Raw genomic sequence first — 20,574 nt, forward strand, 5'->3', positions numbered from 1 at the left:
AAGTCATCTAAACAGTTCCTTTTCTAATTTTTATTTTTATTTTAAGTTCTGGGGTACACATGCAGGATGTCCAGGTTATAATCACACCGTGAGTCATATTATTTTGCAGATGAGAAAACTGAACCTCAGGGTGTCAAAAATGCCCAGAGACCATCGGCTATAGGATTTATGTGGAGGGGAAGACTAGCCAATAGAACTGATACCCCAAAAGCTGAGTGAGCAATTCAGGGAGACATCTGTGGAAATTAAAACGCAAACTCCTCTCCCAAAGCTAATGAGTCCTAGGCTCTGTCCTGTTCTACTCCAAATAGATTACGCCAGGAAAGCCAGCACCACAAAGAATAGCTCATTCCATCATCCCTGAATGATGTTGCCCTGAACCCTAGAAGCTTGCAGAAATGTCACCCTTTAAGAAAAAAGCTGGCATTTGCCCTAGGATGCTTTAAAGACCCTGTCATCATTACCATCAACAAACACTTAGAAATGTCACCTTACTCTGCAGGTCTGGAGCAGGAAGAGAGATCACAATCCCAAGCGATTCAATCTGACTGCAAAAAGGGCTCTGATCTGGGCAAAAGCCAAGGTTTCTCACATTCATCCCTTTGGGGCTTGCAATGTTTAAAAGTAAATGTTCCCCCACCACTAGTACCCGCTGGGTGGAACTAGTCATGAGAAGAATGGAAACCCATTTCCCTCTGCAGCAATCCGGTCTGCCTCCCAAAGCTCAGAAATGTGCTGTGCTCAGCATTTCTGTGCTGATGCAGCATCCCTGGTAGAAAAGGCAGGGGCGGCCGCAGCGCCGCAGCAGCAGTTGCTCTAGGGGGTGGAAATCAGATTGCACCGTGCCTACCTCATTTGGCAGCAGAAGCATCGAGTCACAAGGAGGATGAGGTTCTAGCCCAGAAGCATCTGGGCTATGTCATTCTAAAGGTGGTGAGTAAAATGGCTATTCACTGGGGCATCAGGTTTTCCTTCGTGCTATTTCCCTGAGTGGAGAATCTGGGTCTAGAAGGGTGGGTGGGTGTGTGTGTGTGTGTGTGTGTGTGTGTGCGCGCGTGTGTGTGATGGTACACATGTATGGCGCTTACGTTTTCATTTTCACTGAGCAGCAATACTTGCAAAGCTGTGAGTGCAATAACTAAATAGATCATAGTGTTTTCAAGCGGGAAGGGGTCAGAAATCATGTATTCAAGCCTCTTGTTTCACAGAAGAGGATTCTGAGGTTCAGAGAGGTCAAGCCGTGAGATTACAAAGCTCGTAAGTGGTCAGCTCTGGAACCCAGTGCTCTGATTCCTGGTACAGGATTCTTCCTATTGCTCTACATGGGTGAGCAGTGACTGCCTCTGTGCCAAGTGACCTGTGTCCCCGGGTATGAGACTGAAACCTGCAGTTGCAGCATTAGTGTCACTGAGACACGTCTCGATGTTTCCAGTAAACATGGGAAGCCATTTCTCACTAACTGCAACCTGGGGCGCCGCAGCAAAACAGCAGCACGTGTTTGCTATAAATTGCTCCGTCCTAATGGCTACCTCCTCCCCTGAGGTTACTCTCCAGGTCACGTTGCAAACAAAAGTGTATACGGCACCAGCAAGTCTTCCCAGCAGAGTCAAGTGGGCTGTTGATAGGGCTGGAGAGTGTGTTTCATCAATGATATCCTCCTTTTCTTGCAAGAAGTACTTGCTGAACGCCATCCATATGCCAGGTTGTGTGCAAGCCACTGTCACGTTCTTTATGTTATTTAATGCTCACCACGGCTTTGCAAGGTATTACTATGCATACCTGACCAGGAGGCAGAATGAGCCTAGGTAAGGTTAAACAGTACAAGCTATTTGAGGTCTCTTAAAAATTTCTAGTTTCCCTAAGAATTATGGTTTTAAAACAGTTATTTTCTGTGATCTTCCTTACTAGAATCACCATTGCTCCTAAACTGGAAGGGGATGTTCTTTCCTTAACAAAAAGCAATTATCTGCAACACTTTGGATCAGATGTGCAGTCAGAGGAGGGAAAATGACATTGAAAACTAGAGATCTTGACTCTCAGCAACTGCATGAGCTTTTGAGGTTTTCTCCAATTTTTCTCCCATTTCTTTGGGTTCTGTTTCAAGTTAAGATTGCACAATGTGTTCAGGAATCTTGGCTTTTTAAACCAGCTCTACCCCTAATGGCATGATCTTGAATAAGTCAGCCTACTTATTTGGGTCTCAGCCTTCTCACTGATAAACTGACGACTAAGAGAAAAATGATCTCCATCCTCCCTTCAAGCACTGAAATGTGTATGTAGACATTGACTCCTTCACTCACTCAAGCATTATCTTGAGTTTCCATGACATGCTAGATGTGGCACTGGTGGTGGAAGGATTTTAGAAATAAGCTCCTCCAGCCCTATACCTTTCAGCTTTGGAGAGGTTATTTGCCAACAGTTATAGTTCCAGTCAAGCCCCATCAAAACTGCCCAGCATGCGTTCCAGGAACTAATCATCAATTCAAATCATTCAGAGTTGGGAGAAAATTTACTATGTCCCTCTGCTGGCTCTAAACGATTTAAATTCTCTTTCCTCTTGCCATTTCCTATAGTAACATTTATTCAGTGTGTAGTCAATAAAACACAGTGCCAGGCACTATGTTAAGCAGTTTTCATGCATTACGTCATTTAATCCTGACAATAATCCTATTCAGTACATAATACGATTAGCCCTGATTTACAGATGAAGAAACTGGCAACTTGACCAAAGTTGCACAGAAAAAAAAAAAAAAAAAAAAAAAAGCAGTGGGGATAGAGTTTCGGTTTGGGATGATAAAAAAGTTCTGGAAATGGATCGTGGTGGTGGTTGCACCGCATGTGAGTATATTTAAGGCCACTGAATTATACAACTTAAAAAGGTTATGATGGCAAATGTCATGTATATTTTACCACAAAAAAAGAAAAATGTAGTGGGGGAACTTCAGCCCAGATTAGCACCCTACTCCAAAATCACCTACCCTACCCCTAACCACTCCTCAGCCAGTGCTACCAGACAGGACTCAGAACTCAGAAATAGAGTAGGTGCCTCTACAAAACCAACAGCTGAAGGGACGTGTTTCCTCTCCAGAGAAGGGTTTAGGAAATTTTTCCTTCGTTCATTCTTCCTTTTTTCTTTAGTTTCTTAGCCACAAAATCATGGCCCACACATCAGGAAAGCCCCCCTTGCTACTGAAGGTAACTTCTTCCGAACGATCACCAGATCCCCAAATCCGGGAGAGTCCGGAATCACTTCCACTCTCCTCCCATGTCCTCCTCTGCCTGTAAGCCGAAGCTCTGTCCACAAATTCAGTTCCACTTCAAACACATCTAGATGCCAGGTCGCTATTTCGCATGAGGTCCTGGGTTATGTGTTGTGGGGGAGCAGAGGTGAGAAAGATACCTTTTCTATCTCAAAGACTTTATAATCTAGCATAAAGGGCAAAATACACAAATAGCACGGAAGGAGAAAAGTCCTTCAGTAAAATTGCAGAGCACGGAGGCTAGATGTGAAGGCTGCAGAGAGGAAGAACACACCAAGCTAGCCCCCTGCAAAGAGAACACAGAGTCAGGGAGAAAGGCCCTCAGAGGAAAGACGACAATCAGCTGAGAGGGGAAGATGCTTGCAGTGGAGGATGTTTCTCCTCATCAATAAACCAGCTATGGTCTTTTCCAAGTGGTATTAGGATCGAAATCTCACCATCTTTTCCCCTTTTTTTCTTCCTACCTTTCTCTTTCTCCTTCTTGTTTTTTTTTTAGGCTTATCCTGTTGTTGTTTTTTTATTCAATTTCTTTTGTTGAACACTTAAATCTTCAATCTTTGGTCTTTCTTCTTTACTAATATAAGTATTTTAAGACTGTCAGTTCTCCTCTGAGTGTTACTGTAACTCCATGACACAAAATTTTAAAAAGTAGTCATTAAATTAATTAATCAAGAATTTAAAATATAATTTCTTTTTGGAATAATGAGTTACTTAGAAATGCCTTTACCTCCACCCCCAGATTTATGGAGAGAAGCATGTGATTTGGGGGAGAGTTGATTATTTCTAACTTAATTATATTGTAGTCAAATAAGATGGTTTGTATGATATGACATCACAGTATTTGTTGAGACTTCTTTTGTGGGCTACAACACAATCAAGTTTTATAAATGTCCCACGTATGCTCAAAAAAATGTGATTTTTCTAATTATTGAGAAGAAAATTTCCAAATGTGTCTGTTAGAGTACGTTTGATAGTTGTGTTGTTCCAATCTTTTATATCCTTTCCAAATTTTTTAATCAATTACCAAGGAAGGTGCATTAAAAGCTCTTACTATGTTTCCAATTTGTCATTTGTCATTTTCTCCCCAAAGTTGCTTCTTTTTTTTTTTTTTTTTTGGCTTTTCTATTTTGAAACTATGTTTCTAGGGGCATACCAGTTTACAGTTGTTCTCCTAAGTAGTTGTTCTTTTTCCCTTGTTTATTATATACAGCCCATCTTTGTCACCAACAATGTTTATTGTCTTCCAGTCTATTTTATCTAACATTAGAAAACTGTATCAGCTTTCTTTTGATTAGTGTTTACTTATCATTACTTTTCCATCATCTTTGTTTCATGTTTTTGGTGAATCTCTTGTAAACAGCATATAGCTAGATTTTCTTTCTGATCTAGCTATATTATTTCCTTTAAGCTCTATGAGGCAATTAAAAGGATACTCTAATATCTTGTCTAAAATTTTTAGCTACTAATTTCCAGGAGGTTGTCAGGGTGCTTATTGCCAGAAATGAGGGGTTTTGGACCCTATTTTTCGGTTATAAGGATTTTTTTTTACATTCTCTCCCTTAGGATGTTAAAAACTGGACCTTTCTCTCATTCAGCCTGTGTTGTTCCATCACATCAAACAAGTTCTGCATTTCATCTTGTCTCTCCTAGACATCGCCAAGGAATTTCACATTTATATCTAAATTCTTCTCTTTTTCTTCTTGTAATGGTTCATGCTAATACATTGTACCGGCAGTGGAATGTTGATAAAGTGGCTACTGTGGGGTATACTTCCTTGAAAACAGACATTAACTTTAAGGATCAAGTCCCCCAAAAGAAAGAGAGTTTCTTAAACCTTTGTAAAACATGATGAAAATCAGCATCTTTTGCTAAACTATCACCCACAAAACATTGGAGAACTTCTCTGGCTTTTATCCGGAGTAAAGCCAATTATACTAACAGCCTTTGTTTGACAATGGTTGCCTTTTTCTTTTCTTTCTTTCTTTCTTTTTTTTTTTTTTTTTAGGTAAAATATATCTTCAGCTAATATTTGTTGAGCACGTACTATGACATGGCACTGTGTTAAATATTTCCTTATGCACTGTGTCATTGTATCCTGACAAGGACTCGAACACAGGTGTAAATATTTTCTCTCTACAAGGGAAGCTCCAAACGTTTGGGGTTCTAGCAGGGCCAGGCTAAGGCTCGGTGAAAAAGGAAGGCAACAGACTGTCCAAGTTCCCTCAACACAAAACTCTACCTCTTCTCATCGGTCCCTTCCTCTGGCTTCCTGCGAGGTTGTGCAGTGCTTTTGTCTTTGATTTCTAGCTACCTGATCAATAACTCTGCGGCCTTGGGCTAGGAAGATACTTCACTTCTCTGGGCCTCAATTTCCTTGTCTGCCAGCTCTAAGATTCTCTCTGGTCTCCCACCACCCCACACACAATGGGGTCAAGACCACCAATCAGCTGAGAAAGGCCATGTCCCCCGCTCCTGTTCAAGCTCCATTTCTGCAGGAGTTTCTGACACCCTGCCTCAGGATTTTAAAAGCTCCTCCTGAAATTCTGGAAAGAGTGGTAGCAGTGCCTCCCCATTTCCTTCTGTGCTATTCTGACAAGGCTTGTTCAGTCACATGGTGGGTCAACAATGGGACTGACATGAAATAATCTTTCCCCAAGCTTCCCTTTGGCTCAGGCTGGGGCCAGCCATGGACCACACAGGCTGGAGAATGGCATGGAGCATGGCAGTTCACTGCTGGCCCCTGCCGGCTCTTCTTCTGGGGCTGGGAACCACTGATAGGAGCTGCAGTCCTCAGGCTCACCTTGGTCCATCTTTTTTTTTTTTTTTTTTTTTTAAATAGAGTCTTGCTCTGTTGCCCAGGCTGGAGTGCAGTGGTGTGATTTTGGCTCACTGCAACCTCCACCTCCCGGGTTCAAGCAATTCTCCCTGCCTCAGCCTCCCAAGTAGCTCACTTTGGTCCACCTTTTAGAAAAGAGGCAGAAAGGTGGAGACGCACAAAACTGGCGTTCACTGGATGTTATCTCAGTAAACAACAGCCCTATGGTGTCGAGACTATCATTGTCCGCATAGTGCACATGGAAAACTGGCCCAAAGTCACCGAGGAGGTAGGGCCTGGAGCTGGGATGCGGACTCTAATCTGTCTTGGCTCTGAGACCCATGTTTGTTCTCTCACAGGATGTCCCGTCTACAGCAGAAGGGGCCAAGGAGCCACACAAAACCAGCGCCATTTCAGCAGTGCCCAGAAGGCATCCTCTGTCTCCCCCAAACATCCATGGCTCACCTGCTTAGGGGTTCTCAAAATATTAATTGACGGTCCGGCCTTTTTAAAAATTCCCTTAAGAGAATAAACATAGTGAGGTGCTGGTTGCTGAGTTGAGATCTTGCCCTACAAGCAGACTGGCTGAGGAGTCCGGAGGGAGCCTCATGAAGCGGGAGCAAGAAACAGAACAAAGAGGAAGGTGGAGCACAGGGTAGGCAGAAAGAGCCCCTGCCCCCTTCATTTACCTGGGAGGGAATAATTTAGCCGAAGGTTTCTGTCTATGGCAAACCTAGAACGAGAATCCAGGCCTCCTGCCTCCCAGGCCAGCAGTCCCACACCGCATAGCGTTTTGCCAGCATGCTGGCTCCTTTATTGGACAGGGAACTCTCTTGCTAATCTTGTAGTTGTAGACAAATGACTAGTAAGGAATTTGTAACGAACGCCATCTTTTCCTGTCCCCCGGCAGCTCCATCATTTCAAAGAAATATATATATATAATACACAGAGAAGCAAATCCCACAAAAATGAAGTTCCCATCATTTAAAAAAAAATTCTTCCTTCTTTTTCTATCCCTTGTTTTCTGTTGTTTACTATCAACTCAGGGTATCTGCCCAGGCACCAAAAACCAGGGACCATCTTTGCCAAGTGGGGGTCTTGCCTTACCAGCCCGGCTTTAAAGGAGACTGGAAACGGGATTATCATCCAGAAATACATTCATCCTGATTTACAGCCTGCCACCCCAAGAATTTCTCTGGGCAATGTGCCCCCACATGGGCTGCTAAGTCCTCAATTTCCCAACCTCCCTTCTCCGCCCCACCCCAGGTGGCCAAACACTGTGACTGCTAGGATGCTGTTTAAACGCAGAATGCTATTATCACTATATATCATACTGATCGGCTTTCTAGGTCGTACTGAGGATGTCAGAATGATGCAAGCCAACATTTTTATTATTTAGATACAGTATACTAAGTTTATGTTGATTACTCTGAGTATCATCTTTTAAAGATAACTAGCATTAAAGTGTTGATAATGTTCCACTTTTGCAATCATATTTGCATAGTGTACAACAGAGTTTAGCAGGAAAAAAAACGATCTTAAGTGATGTTTTTCATCTGCTCTGTCAGCCTCACCCTGCTTGTTTCAACTTGGTACATGAGGCAGGACAAACGCTTAGCATTTTTTATATCAGCTTTACATTATATAATGTTATTCTTATTCCTTCTGGGAAGCCTTCAGCATGCAGTTGTAATGGAAAAAGGAGAGTCTTTGGGGTCAGTTGTATCTGGATCCCAATGCCAGCTTCTGCACTTGAGAAAGTCACCTCTTTGTAACATGGGGTTAGTGTGGCTGTGAGATTGTAGATAATATAAGAAAAACATCTAACTAGCCCTGCGGCTGGCATGGAGCTGCCATACAGTGGCCCTTTGTCTTACGTACAATGTTTTTAAATGCCTAGTTACCGCATTTTGAAATTAAAGATTGAAAGTAAGCCAATGTTCCCCACACTGTACTTCCAGCTGACGACACTCTCGCCTCCCAGCAGAGTTATATATGCAGATAATCTGTTTGATGCTGCTGAACACAGGAGGGACACTGATTTTATTTTATGAACAATAGTTAAATGTCTCCTGAGTGTCGGCTACTGGGAAATAAATATTCTAGATTTCATCTCTTCATTCATTCATTACAAACAAGCTATCCTGCAAACGACCCCCTCGTTCTTCCTTTTTCCTTTTTCCATCTCCTTTTTTTTTCTTTCACAATCCCCCAGGCCTACCACAGTCTTTTTGCCCAATTAGATGCTATTTTTCATTTTTGTCTTGTCACCACCTAATGTCCAAATTTATTTAAATCATCCTCAGACACAAACCTACAAGATCTGAATCACATTTGAGGGTTTTTCCCCCTTCTAACTTGTCAGCTGCCTCATTTATGATTGACAAGATTTCCATTTCAGTCATTGCTACTAATTCTGCTTCAAATCTGTATATTTAATGAACACACCAATCGGCACTTCATTATTAGTCAAGGCCATTTTGTCAAGTGTAATGCTCTGATTTTATAATGTATAGTACATAGTAGCTGCTTCTAAATGAAATTCAAAGAAAGCCTTGTCCAGTTTGCATTGTAACAATATCTGGCATCGGAATACGAGCACTCCATCCTCTCCATGGTCTCATGCTTTATGCATATAGAACATTGTTTTCATGCTCCCATCAGACTCAAACACGGGCAAGGCTTTTCTCCTTGTAAAGGTATGTTGAATTGTATATCTCTGCACAAAGAGAAAAAGAAAAACAGTTTGCCTGCACCAAAACACAGTCCAAGTTCTCTAACGCAAACACAATCTGACACATGCTAAAAATTGCCTGAAGCGCTGGTGAGTTACAGTTCACCTCCCTGGGGCAGATAATTCATTAGGAAAGAGCTGCATGCCCTATGTAGCAATTGAACAAAAATATTTACTTGTGGTAATATCAGATGATAAGGGTAACAGGGTTTCCTTTGGAACAAGGAGCGGAGAGGGAACCCCTGCAGTAGATGCCCATCATAAGCATTGCAAATGAATCATTAGCCTTCATCCTGCAATCTAGGTCAGGATGGGCGCTAAAGGGGAGGGCTTTTAAATCTGCTACAGGACTCAGGTCGAATCTGTGTAGGTGAAAACACAGAAAGCATTCAGTTATACTGTGCTGGGCGAGCTGAGGGGAATAGAAAAATGCTTTCACCTGATAGACCTTTTCCTAACCCAGAGGGTAATCAAAAATAAAGATGGCTATACTTTCAGATGAATGCCACTTAAATGCATGCGTGCACACACACACACACACACACACACACACACACACACACTACTTTTCTCAAAGCTTCCATGTTCAACTTTTCAGGCCCTCAACACAGTGTCTGCCAGATAGATTTTAAAAGGGAGACAGTATCTTCCAGACTCAGAAACATGTGGATTCTGTCAAAAAACAATAGAAACATACACTATTCGTGTTGAAAAGGACTTTAGACATCATCTACTCATGTTGAAGAAGAGGATAGAAAACAAGGAAAGTGACTTATTTGCCCAAGATCACACACGTGTCCGAGACCACAGCTTATTTTTCTTTCAGGTTTTTTTAAAATAAATTCTTTTTTGTGCAATACAAATAATTTATTAAGTAATCCAGAAACAAAACAAATTGACTGTCACCTGATAGACTGAATTTGTGTCACAGACTCTTGCTCCCAAAATGACTGTGAAAGAACACTATGTTTCCCATACCTCTGTCTTGGGCTGGGGTAGTCCTTCCTCAGAACCCCAGTCCTAGCTTTAACGTGATTATTTTCTAGACACGTTGTGTCACTTAATTCACTGGGTCAAAGGCTCTGACAGTGTGTGTGGCTCTTGCCCTGTCCCTCCAGGGTCACAAGAGTTTGGCTGGGTGTGTTTTCCTAAATAGCTCCTGAAATATCGCTAAAACTAGAGATATTTAAATAGAAAAAAATTCAGATTTCAAAATTCAACCCAAGCTAAACACTAAATGAACTCACTAGGGTCAACTATTTCTTTTATTTGTCAAAATCTTTAGGAAGCTTTTCATGTTCAAATACATGAGGAAAAAATACATACTGGCAATGAAGAGACCCAGGTTTTGTTCTTAACTTCACCACTGAAATTGCTACAAACCACCCACATGGTCTCTGGAAGCTCTTTTTCCATCTCTCTGGGCCCTGCTCTACTCTTTTATAGTAGTAAGGGGGGCACCAAATAATCTCCAGGATTCCATCATTAGTTATGCCACGCAAATAATACCTCCAAAATTGTTTTTTTAAGGACACAGTAACTGCAGAACTCTCTGTAGCTATTTCCAAAAATGTGAACTGACATTCAAGGAACACAAAAACAAGTCAGTACCTGCTACTGTATACAAAGGTTTCAAATGAGGGAGTTTCACTACTGAAATAATTTTCCAAAACAATGTTGACTGACTTGGACTAAAAGCTTATGTATCTAACCATCTAACCACTATTTTCCCCTCATTTCACTTTCCAGATTGATGTGTGAGGGTTTTCCTCTCTCTCTTTCTCTCTCTCCCTTATTTTTAAAACATTTGTTAAGGCCTGAAGAGACTGCAAGGGGCTATGCACAGACAGATAAGTAAGAACAAGCTGGGTCTTATCTAGACTGAGCATTTCACTAGGAACAGAGTTTTGTATTCCGCTTCTCCAGCCACCACCACTGAAAGGTTATAGAATATTCTATTTCAGGACACCTTTAAAAACGAGAAGCACATTTAAAAGTACTGCAGAATGTTATTTTGATTTCTGCCACAGAATGAATCACTCCTCCTGAATGCAAACACCAGCAAAGAATGCGTTAGAGGATCCGCCATCATATTAAAAATTAAATCCGGCTGCATTTCATAATGGGTTTTCCTTTTTAAAGCACGGTTTCATCTTCTCACCATGGAAATTGCACTCTGATGGCTGTTCTTTATGGTTAACACAGGCATCGGCTGAGGTCAGAACCCTGCTTCTGTGAACAGGGAACCACAAATGTCACTGACACATGGTACGCTTGGCAAATAATATATTTCTTTCCTGTGTCTTCAGTTTGTCTAACGTCATGCTTGTGGTAAGCTACAGAGAGTTTATTTCTCGGGTTGTCCTTCCTTCCTTTGGTGGGACCAGCAGGAGGCACACAATATACAATGAATTCAAAAGTGCATCTCTTTTGATTTTTGTTGTTGTCTTTATTTTAACCTCCAAGAAGTGAGAGATTTAACTCAGTCTTCACCCCAGGCTAAGCTAATACTTAGGTCATGTCTGAGCTCTCTGGGGAACCCTCGCTTTATACCATCGGAGGGGCCATGGTGTCTTTTCACGTGGAGCAGCACAGCTGTCCGGCCATATGGGCCCCAAACAGTCCAGTCAATCGGATTTGGGGAGGTTTTACAATATAATTTCTTAACGTGTTAGTATTTGGGGTGAGTTTGATCAGGAGCATAGACAACACTTAAGCCCAAGGGTTTAGGTTTTAAGACGCCATCACAAATGTCCCAGCATCCGATCAGACTGGTTAAAAACAGATATGAAATCCGTGACTGGGGGAGGGGAAAGGACTCCTGGCCCCCTGGTTGAAGCAAGCCCCAGGGGTATGCTCTAACTATTAATTCAGCATCAGCTGCTTTTTTTTTTTTTTCTTTTTTTCCCTCTCTCCTTTTCTTTTCTTTTTTAACCCGGGCCTCATCATTTAAGGCGTTCCCACTCAGGCCTGCAGAGCCTGTTACAAAACCATGCTCTCCTCCCCTCCCCCCATGCCGCAAGATGAGCGGCAAATACCCTGCATTGCAGCAACGGCGAGGAGGGACTGCCAGAAACCGTCCTCAATCTAAACAAAACCAGGCCTTTAAGAAAAACTACGGAAAAGGGAGCAGCAGCGTGTCCTACTGTCCTTCAGTCCAGGCCAACTCGGGTCAGGGCCCCATCCCTCCATATACAAGGAGTTCCGAAACTATCTGCGAAAGGAATTCTTAGTGAATAGGAAACAAATTGTCCTGAAGCTAAAGCCCTTATCAAAATGGTGGGAGTCTTGAACCAAGCCACTGCCAGTGTAGTTTTTCCACCACAAAAGTATTTTGGTTTGAGGGGAACGTTATCAGAATGGTAAGTTTTTCCCTGAAAGACAGCCCAAATGATGGCTTTTTCCAATCAGTATGGTCTTCAGAAATCAAACACCAACTGCAAGCGACGGTTTATTTCTTCTTTTTCTTCTTTCTTTTTTCTTCTTCCCCTCCTCTTCCCTCTCCTCCTCCTCTTCCCCTTTTTTCCTTTTCTCTCTGTTTAAACCAAAGCTTTCCGCTTCTTGAAATTTACAAAAACTGCTTCTTTTCTAAGCTTATCGTGGTGCATTGTTGGAAGCAAAGGCCAGTGCTGAAAGGGTTTGAGATCGCCATTCTACTTCTGCTGGGACAAACACCCAATAACTGACAAGAGCCGAAATGACCTCGAAGCGAGAAGGGCCGCGCCCGGGTCACCCTTCGTGCAGCCACTCAGCTGGGTGGGCACCTCTGCTGCGACCCTCGCGGGCTGTGTGGTTTCAGGAGGACTGCTTTTAGCTGGTGGGGCTTGTTCTCCCCATGTCTAGTTGCCCTGAATCCAGCAGTGCCCAAGAAACACTTAGACCTCTCTCTCTCTCTCTCCCCCCCCTTTCTCTTTTAAGTCATCAAAGAAGAAAAGCCGGAGTAGGGGAAGTAGATGGGCCCTGCGTGTGCGTGAACCGCGCGGGTCAGGGCTGCCCTTCGCGGCTGCGGCACTGACCCCTTGGAAAGTCCGAAGGTTTCTACTGGTTGCAGGCGTTGGGTTATGGTTGAGGGGCTGGGGCAGGGGGCCGTCTTTGGTTTGGCTCTTATAGGCGGATTCATTCTGAGTCATTCCTCAAGGCCAAGCTCACCCGGTGCTCCCGGAAAGACACAAACACCGCCACGGCCACCACAACAAAAGGCGTCTCCCCGAAGTAGGTCTGATGTCCGCGGGACGGGTGGGCCCGTCGTGGAGCGCACTTCCGCGCCTCTAATCTCGGGAGTCCATCTGGCCCCGGCGCGCGGGAGGGCTCCGGGAGGGGCGGGGCGCGCGCGCCTCCCAGGCGCGGGCACGCGCGCCTGCTCTCCTTCACATTCACCTTGACTGCGGGGGGGCGGGGGATGGGGCGATCGTCCCCCTCCCCCCCACTCCTCTCCCCGCCCCCGCCGCTGTCCTGCCTAGACGCCCGCCCGGGAGGGGTGGGGGAGGCTGCACCGGCGCTCAGGTCTCCGCAGCGGCCCGGCAGCCGCACGCTCTCCGCAGTGATGTCAACCGCATCCGCCGCAGCCCCGGGCAGCCCTAGCCGGCGCTGCGGCCCGCGGAAACCCCAGCCCCGCGCCTCCCGCCAGGGCCGAGGAGCAGAGGGTGCGCGGGTCCTCTGAGTCCCCCACTCCGTCTGCCTAAGCCGTGGAGACCCGGAGTGGACTCACGGCGGTGCCGGGATCCCCGGGGAGGAGGAAGGAGAAGAGGAGAGGGAAGGGGGCTGTGGAGTCAGGTGTCGATTTGACGCCCGCGGCCGCCGAGCGGACTCTGCCCCGGACTGGTGCCGCCTGGGGGGCGTTCAGGGAGCGTGGGGCGCCAACCACTGCAGATGCGGCGGCGCGCGTGGGCTCGGGCAGGCGCCCCCTTCTCCCGGGATAGAAACGGATAAACGGAAGCGCGTGTGAGTGTGGGGGTGCGAATCGCCACCTCCGGCCTTGGCTTTCCCGCTCTTCCGAGCTCTCCCACTTCTCACTTTCCCCAAATCCGCATTTTCCTTGGCACAGCTCTCCCCGAGCACGAAGGAGAGGGAGGTACCCGGGGGCAGTGAGAATGACGTGTGCTGGTGCAGAGGGGGTGGGGGTCTGCGGGCCTGGATCTGTGGACGGGCTCCTAATCCTCTTGTTTTCGGAACAGTCAGCAGATGTGGCTTCCTTTACCTGAATAATCCGTTAAAGGAATAATAATTTTTAAAAAGGAGCTCGACCTCACCCAAAGAGGACGGCGCACGAGATTAGGGCTTGGTAAGGATAAATTAAAAGGCTCCCAATTCTCTCTGTCCCTCTCTGCCTTCCCCTCTACCCCTCCCCCTCCCTCCTCCACCCTCCCCACCCCTCCCCCTTCTTCCTCATCCCCTGCAATCCGCGCTCGACGCGAGTTCACGCGAAGGGTTGGATTTCCAGGCGGCTCCGCAACTTGCGCGGCGCGGTGTTATTATTCATCCGAGGGTGCTGCCTCCGCAACCTTTGCCTCCTGCGCCGCTCTCCTTCCCCAGTCCGCAGCCGCCAGCAGTGCAGTCCCTCCGGCACTTACGCTCTGGTTCACCAAGAGGAAGACTGATTTTTTTTTTTTAAATCATGCTCCTCCTCATCATCATCATCATCATCATCATCACGTTCCTTATCATGGTTATCATTTCCTCCTGCCAGGTGGAGCGACCACCAGCGCCGGCTCGCCTCCTGCGCCTTCCCCAGCGAAGGCAGCAAGCAGTTCGGGCTTGGCCCGGGCGGCCGCTCCCAGGATGCTTCCCGCACCTCCAGCATCACCCCCTCATTCATCTGCCTGTATATTATCTCGATCCCATTCATTTCAGCAGCTCCACTGCCTTTGGTTGGGCTGGCTGAATCGCTGGGGACTGCGGCCAGTCTCTTAAAAAGGAGAACAAAAAGCCGAAGACCTTGTGTGGCCGCACAAAGCACCTTGGGCTCGGCGAGAAGGGACGCGCAGGAGCGCTGAAACCGGAACACGCGTGGCCGCTGCGGAAGGGCGTCCGCCCGGCGTGCGGACCGCTGAGGGTATTCGGGATTGAATTTTATTTGTCCTTGTTGCTTGCTTTCACAGTGTCGACGTAGGAGAGGGGTCGGGGTTGTTGGGGTCTCTTTTTTTCTGGGAGGGGTAGCTGAATTGTGGGAGACCAGGGTGCACTTGACTTGGCTTTCCTGCTACTCTGCCTTGCCTTCTCAAGATGCGGGGGTTGGGAAGGGGACGGGGGACTCAAGGCTTAGAAAAGAGAAGGAGCCCGCTGCTGCCTGGAGGGCTAAGGGAGTAGAGGGTAGAGGTGGAGTTGAGTAGGGATGGGCCAGCCCGAGGAGCACTGAGGAGGAGAAGGGGTCTTCTCCTGCCTCGGGTCCACAGGATGAGTTTTGCTGGGAATGAGAATTCGGGTGTCTGTGGATAGGAGCGCTGAGAAATTGATGAGAAATTGACATGTCCGTGCACATGCATGAGGCGGCGACAGGATTTGTGTGTAAACAGTGTGAAGAGGTGGAGGAGGGCATGGTGGGGGGGGGGGAGTTAAAATAATGTCTTATTGTCCTTTTGGCTTTCGGAACTCTCATCCTCTGTCTCGCCCCCTTTTTTTGACCCAGGGATCCAGCCGCATTATACACGAGTGACCTTTTAAATCTACGTCCACCCTTTACCTGGTAAAGCCCGTTGACAGTTGGAGGTGGGGTGGGGAGAGTGTAGGGGTGCTCTCTCCCTCTCTCCCTCCCTCCGCCTCTCCTCCCTCGCTCCCCCCTGCACTCCTCTCTCTTCCTCCCTCCCACCTCCCTCGCTCCCGCCCTCCCTGCTGCATTTTGCATGAGCTATCTAGGTCATTAGCATTTTAGCGTATGCAAGACTTGACAAAGCTGATGAGGGGCCAGATGGGCCTCGCTCTTATGTTTTTTTTTCTTTTTTTTCTTCTTCTTCTTCTTCCTCTCTCTCTCTCTCTCTCTCTCTCCCTTTTCCCCCCTCCACCACTTGGGACCTAAGCGAGAGGACTGCAGCAGGCGAGTTCCGGAAGGCTGAATCCCCAGGTCCCGGCCCCGGACCGAGGCTGCTCGCCCCTGCGGCACGCCCGGCCCGGCTGCGCCTGCACTCAGCGATGGAGGTAAAGAGGCGGCGGCCGCGCGCCCTGCCCCGGCTGCCGCTGCCGAGCCCCTGCTGCTCTCCTTGTCCCTCGCCCTCTTCTTCCCCGTCCTTGCCCCCTTCAGTTTCCTGAGCAAAGCAGAGGGCGACATGGGTGGGTGGGTTTGCTGCGCTGGGGCGAGGTGGGGTCGATGTTGTTTTTTCATTGTCTGGAGCTGCAGGGGAGGCGAGGCGCGGGGAAGGGCGAGGGGAGCCGGGGTAATTAACACGGGGGAGGCACCCCTCCGTCTCCCACTTCCACCCACACCCCCATCCCTCCACCCCCTCCGCTTTGCAGGAAAAAGCCTGGATGCGAAAGGATGGGGGAGAACAAAGAGCCTTTGGAAGACGTCGCTGTTATCTCATTGTCTGTGTGATTGGGGGAGCTGCGGCGGGGAGGATGCTGTGGTCCCTTCCTCCGGCGCTCCCCACCCCCATCCCTCTCCCCGCTGTCAGTGCGCACGCACACGCGCCGCTTTTTATTTCTTTTTCCTGGTTTTCTTATTCCATCTTCTACCCACCCCCTTCCTTTCTTTCACCTTTCCTTCCTTCCTTCCTTCCTTCCTCCTTTCCTTCCTCAGGAGAAAGGCCTCTCTCTCCGTGTTCACAGCGGACCTTGATTTAAATGTCCATACAATTAAGGCACGCGGTGAATGCCAAGAATGGGGCTGGCTGAGCACCGTGGGTCGGCAAGGGCCCGCCAAGGAAGGAGCGACCGACCGAACCAGGCGCCCTCCGCAGACCTCAGCGCAGCGGCTGCGGGCGCGAGGGGAGGGGTCTCGAGCTCCCTCCGGCTGCCTGTCCCGCACAGGAGCCCGTGGGGTGGGGAGGTGTGCAGCTTGTGACAGACAGGGGCTTAGAGATGCAAACAGACTCAGGGAGAGAAACAGAAGCTGGTTCTGTGACAGAAGCAGATCTGTGCAGCACAGATGCGGTGTGCGTGGGGAGGGGGTCGCTTGGGAGCGCATTGCGGAGTGCTTGTGTGTGCAGATTTTTCTCTGGGCTCAGGACTCATTGTGTGTGGGTCGACACTTTCCTCCGTGACTGTGTTTTTGTTCTGAGCTGAGTTTTTCGATTTGCCCTTAAAAAAATAATAATTTGGCATCCAGAGACTGGCAGACTGCCTCAGGGCCTGGACTGCGGATATATTGTGTTCTACTTGAGGTTTGGGGAGGAGGGCAGGCGGTTGGAAGGGAGAGAGGGAGCTGTTTGTCACCCTTTGCTGTAGAGCTGAGAGCACCTGACAAGCTTAAGGAAGTCGCTAGGCTATGTGGACAAGAAGGAGCCAGTTCCTAGCGGGTTCACAAGCTCCATCGGAGCTGAAAGCCTGGCCATGGCTCTGAGGAGCACCTCACGCCCTCCCTGTAGCTGTTATTGCAGTTTCAGGCAGAGATCCAGGAGCTGCAGAGGAAGGGAGAGGCACAATAACCTACATGGACCCAAGGGAGACATGTGTTCCTTTAAAAATGTGAACAGAAGGAAAAACAGAATGTGTGCAAGTGGGGGTCTGAGGAAAGACTGTTTTGAAAGAGGCTGTCAGGGAATGGAAAGGGTTAAGCTTTTCATCCTGAAGAACCTGCTTCCCAAATCAGGCCTTCCTCCCATCACTAGACCCTGAGCAGCAGCTGGTCCTAGAGACCCCCCTCGTACTGCGCTGCCACAATCTCATCCCATTTCCAGCTCTGTATTAACCACCAAGCTGCAGCGGATGGGGCAAGACCTAAGCTCATTAATTTCCAGGTGGAGGAAATGGAGGAGGGGCAGGTCCCTGCAGTAGAGGGAGGAGCAGAGAAAGGAGGCCAAGAGCTGGATCCTTCTGCCCAGGAAGCCTGCTGCATCCCTTCCCCCTAGCATGGCAGAGGCCTGGCTTTGCAAGGCCAAGGCCATAAGGGATGTTTAGGAGATTAATTTGATTCCTGACACAGTAATCAAGGCCTAAGAGTCTCCACTGAAGCTTACTGAGGACTTCTTTCCTCTCCAAAGCCTCAGTCTAGCCTGCTAAATAAATTAGTATTCAGTGATGCCTTGGATCAGGGCCCCTCCCTGGCCTCAGTTCCCCCAAATATTTATTGAGTACCTACTATGTGTAATCCTTGTGTAATTTTTACCTCTTAGGCTCTTCATTTGCCCTCCTAAGGCAGTGTTTAGAGTCAGGCAGAGGTTAAGTGTGTAGCACCCCACCTAGATACTTCCAGAACCTTCTCTTGGTCTGCAGAATGTGGCACAACCTGCTTGCCCCCGCAGAGAGAAAGCTGCAGTGCACATCTTGCAGACTGCAGGTGCTGGGCTGCCTCTGGAGACCCAGAAGGCAAGCTTGGCTGCAGGACAGAAAGGGAAAACAGCTTCTCTCACCCCTGAGCCTTAACAAGCCTTGTCTATTTGCCATTGCCTTCAAAATATACCTCCCCTGAAACTAGTAGCTTTCTGAGTTCTGGTGTCCCCTTCGCACTTTCTGGACAGGTTTGGGAAGAAGAAAGCAGTCAGTGCTGGGCCTTATTGGGGTGTAAAGCCCCTTGCTCTGCCCCCTCTGCTCACTGTGAAGGCTGCTGGATGCTTCTTTTAGGCATGGTTTAAGCTTCTGATTACTAAAACCCTTGCCCCACAAATGTCCACATTGACGAGCCTCTTTTTGGTAATTGCTTCCCGGTAATTCCTTCAGAGGTTGCTGTACCCTTCGCGGATGTGCCCTCCGGTAAAATCTCCGGATGCCTTCCCACGTAATGCCCCTTTCAGATGCTTTAAGCTGAGAGCTTAAACCGCAGGTACCATGGCTGACGCCTGCTAGGTTTCTGCTGTGGATAATCTATGATGGGAGGGGCATATTTTTTACTTCATTACTTATGTAAACTCTTGTTCCAGAAAGCTTTAATGTGTGTGGGAGTGTTCTGGGTCTACTAGGTCTGTGTGCAAGGGTGTGGGCATTTGCCTGTGTCCACTGGGTGGGTCTCATTACAAAATGTATGTTTATGTAGGGCTTTAATGGTCGAAAATGGCAAAGAGACGAATGGACCACTTGGCCCTGTGTCTAATTGCCAGGCCCCTTCTGTGCTCAGATAAGGTGTCCAAGTGAAGGTCATCCCTTCCCTTCTGTATTTGGGGCCTATTTATGCCACCAGTAATTTTACAAGAAACGTGGATCTTTCTCCCCTTTGAGGGCATTTAACTCTTTAACATCTTCTCTCTTATTACCTATTTGAGCCCCTCTAGCTACAGTCTATGGCTTAAATGAAAGGGGAATTATATGGTTAAGAAAAAGTAGGACGAGGTTGAGGCAGTTTGCTGACTGAATATGTGAAGAAGGCCCTGATGGGCTCATATGCACCGCCGCCATCACAGTCCTCAACGTGATGCAAGCTTATATGATTCTTGAGGTAACTCTACCAGATACTTCCAGATTTAGAAATGTATCCAAGGAAAAATTGGTGATATTCTTCTTTCCCCTGCCAGAAACAGCCCAGATCTCCGCTTAAGCGGAAAAGAGATTGACCTTCTAACAGAGGCAAAGGTAAACTCCTGTAAGTTACTTCCGTTACCAAAGGGAGGGGGGCAGCTTTTGTGAATGTTTGAGGAGCTTTTGCCACAGAGATATTTGGAGGAGGGGTGTGCCCATATGCACACATACATTTTCCCACATAACCACATCCAATGCTAGCATTTAGAGGAAGGCATTTAGCCACCAAAAGTCCATCCACCTATGCTGCTTCCACAGGGAAAACATTTTCTCTTTCCTCCTCTTGAACTTACATAATACCCTCCTCCCATTCCAACCTTAGAATGGAGTCTTTTGGGGGCAGCTGCAAAGCATTCTCCCTAGGACAGATGGAGCCTCCCTTCCCTCATCTACTCTGTGGGTGGTTTCAGGGCCCATGAGTCAACATAAGGAGTTGTGCTGGTGGTATGTGTGTTGGAGGCTGGGCTGGCTGATTCACAGTGACGAGGATGTCAATAATAACAATAATGAGAATGATGGTACCCAATAAAGACTTTTTTCCCCAAATCCCATCTACAATTCTTTCATTGGGTGTTTTGCCAAGTCTTTCTCAATCTCATTTCAGCTTTTTTAAAAGAAAATGTATTCAATACTTAATTGCATCACAAATGTAGACATATAAGAAAAAAGGACTTCAAACGGAATTTGTGGGAGGCAATGTGTGCGGCTTTTTGCCTTATAGAGCTGTGTAGAAGGCCTGGAATGATCTTCCTGAAGCAAATTTAGATGGCCTTAAAAAAAAAAAAAAGAAAAGAAAAGAAAAAAGAAAAAAAATCAGGCCTTATTGAGGGCAAGGAATGTTCCAGGTCAGAATAAAAGTGTCAGCAACTCTCAATAGGTTCATCTTTTTATTTCCTATACTTCTCCCTTTTGTCTTAAAATAGAAACGCTACCAAGACCTGAGGGACTGGGTCAGGGGCCGGGAAGCCCAGAAAACAAACTTCCAGAATCACTAAGAGCTTTCTGTCTCACAATTACACTGGGAGGGTTCTTTTGAAATTCAAATCCAACCTATTTGTTGCTTAAGCACACACAAAATACTGAGACCTGGAGTCCAGGAGGCAATACTTTGGCTGCAAATGCATATTGCAACTTCGTGTGATGTTGCCAGGGCGGTTCTGCGTCGA

The 20,574-nt window shown here is 47.1% G+C and overlaps 1 protein-coding gene across 5 annotated transcripts; it reads left to right on the top strand.

Moving 5' to 3' along the window:
* Window positions 1-357: 357 nt before the first annotated feature.
* On the top strand, window positions 358-19,954 carry LOC103886622. 5 transcript variants are annotated; one of them, XM_031669927.1, is made up of 5 exons: window positions 358-933; window positions 13,984-14,090; window positions 14,660-14,861; window positions 15,435-15,491; window positions 15,823-19,954. In XM_031669927.1, the coding sequence occupies exon 5, from the start codon at window positions 16,069-16,071 to the stop codon at window positions 16,999-17,001; it is 933 nt and encodes a 310-aa protein (XP_031525787.1). In that variant the 5' UTR covers window positions 358-933; window positions 13,984-14,090; window positions 14,660-14,861; window positions 15,435-15,491; window positions 15,823-16,068; the 3' UTR covers window positions 17,002-19,954. The 5 variants fall into 5 exon arrangements, with proteins under 5 accessions (XP_031525787.1, XP_031525789.1, XP_031525786.1 ...); XM_031669926.1 differs by lacking the exon at window positions 358-933 and adding an exon at window positions 13,253-13,750; XM_031669929.1 differs by lacking the exon at window positions 13,984-14,090.
* The last annotated feature ends 620 nt before the right edge of the window (window positions 19,955-20,574 follow it).

This window comes from Papio anubis, chromosome 8 (genome assembly GCF_008728515.1).
Source record: "Papio anubis isolate 15944 chromosome 8, Panubis1.0, whole genome shotgun sequence".
Classification (NCBI taxonomy): domain Eukaryota; kingdom Metazoa; phylum Chordata; class Mammalia; order Primates; family Cercopithecidae; genus Papio; species Papio anubis.

Coding starts and splice junctions, on each gene's coding strand:
- LOC103886622 (XM_031669927.1), top strand. CDS start 16,069: ATGGGTGGGTGGGTTTGCTGCGCTGGGGCGAGGTGGGGTCGATGTTGT.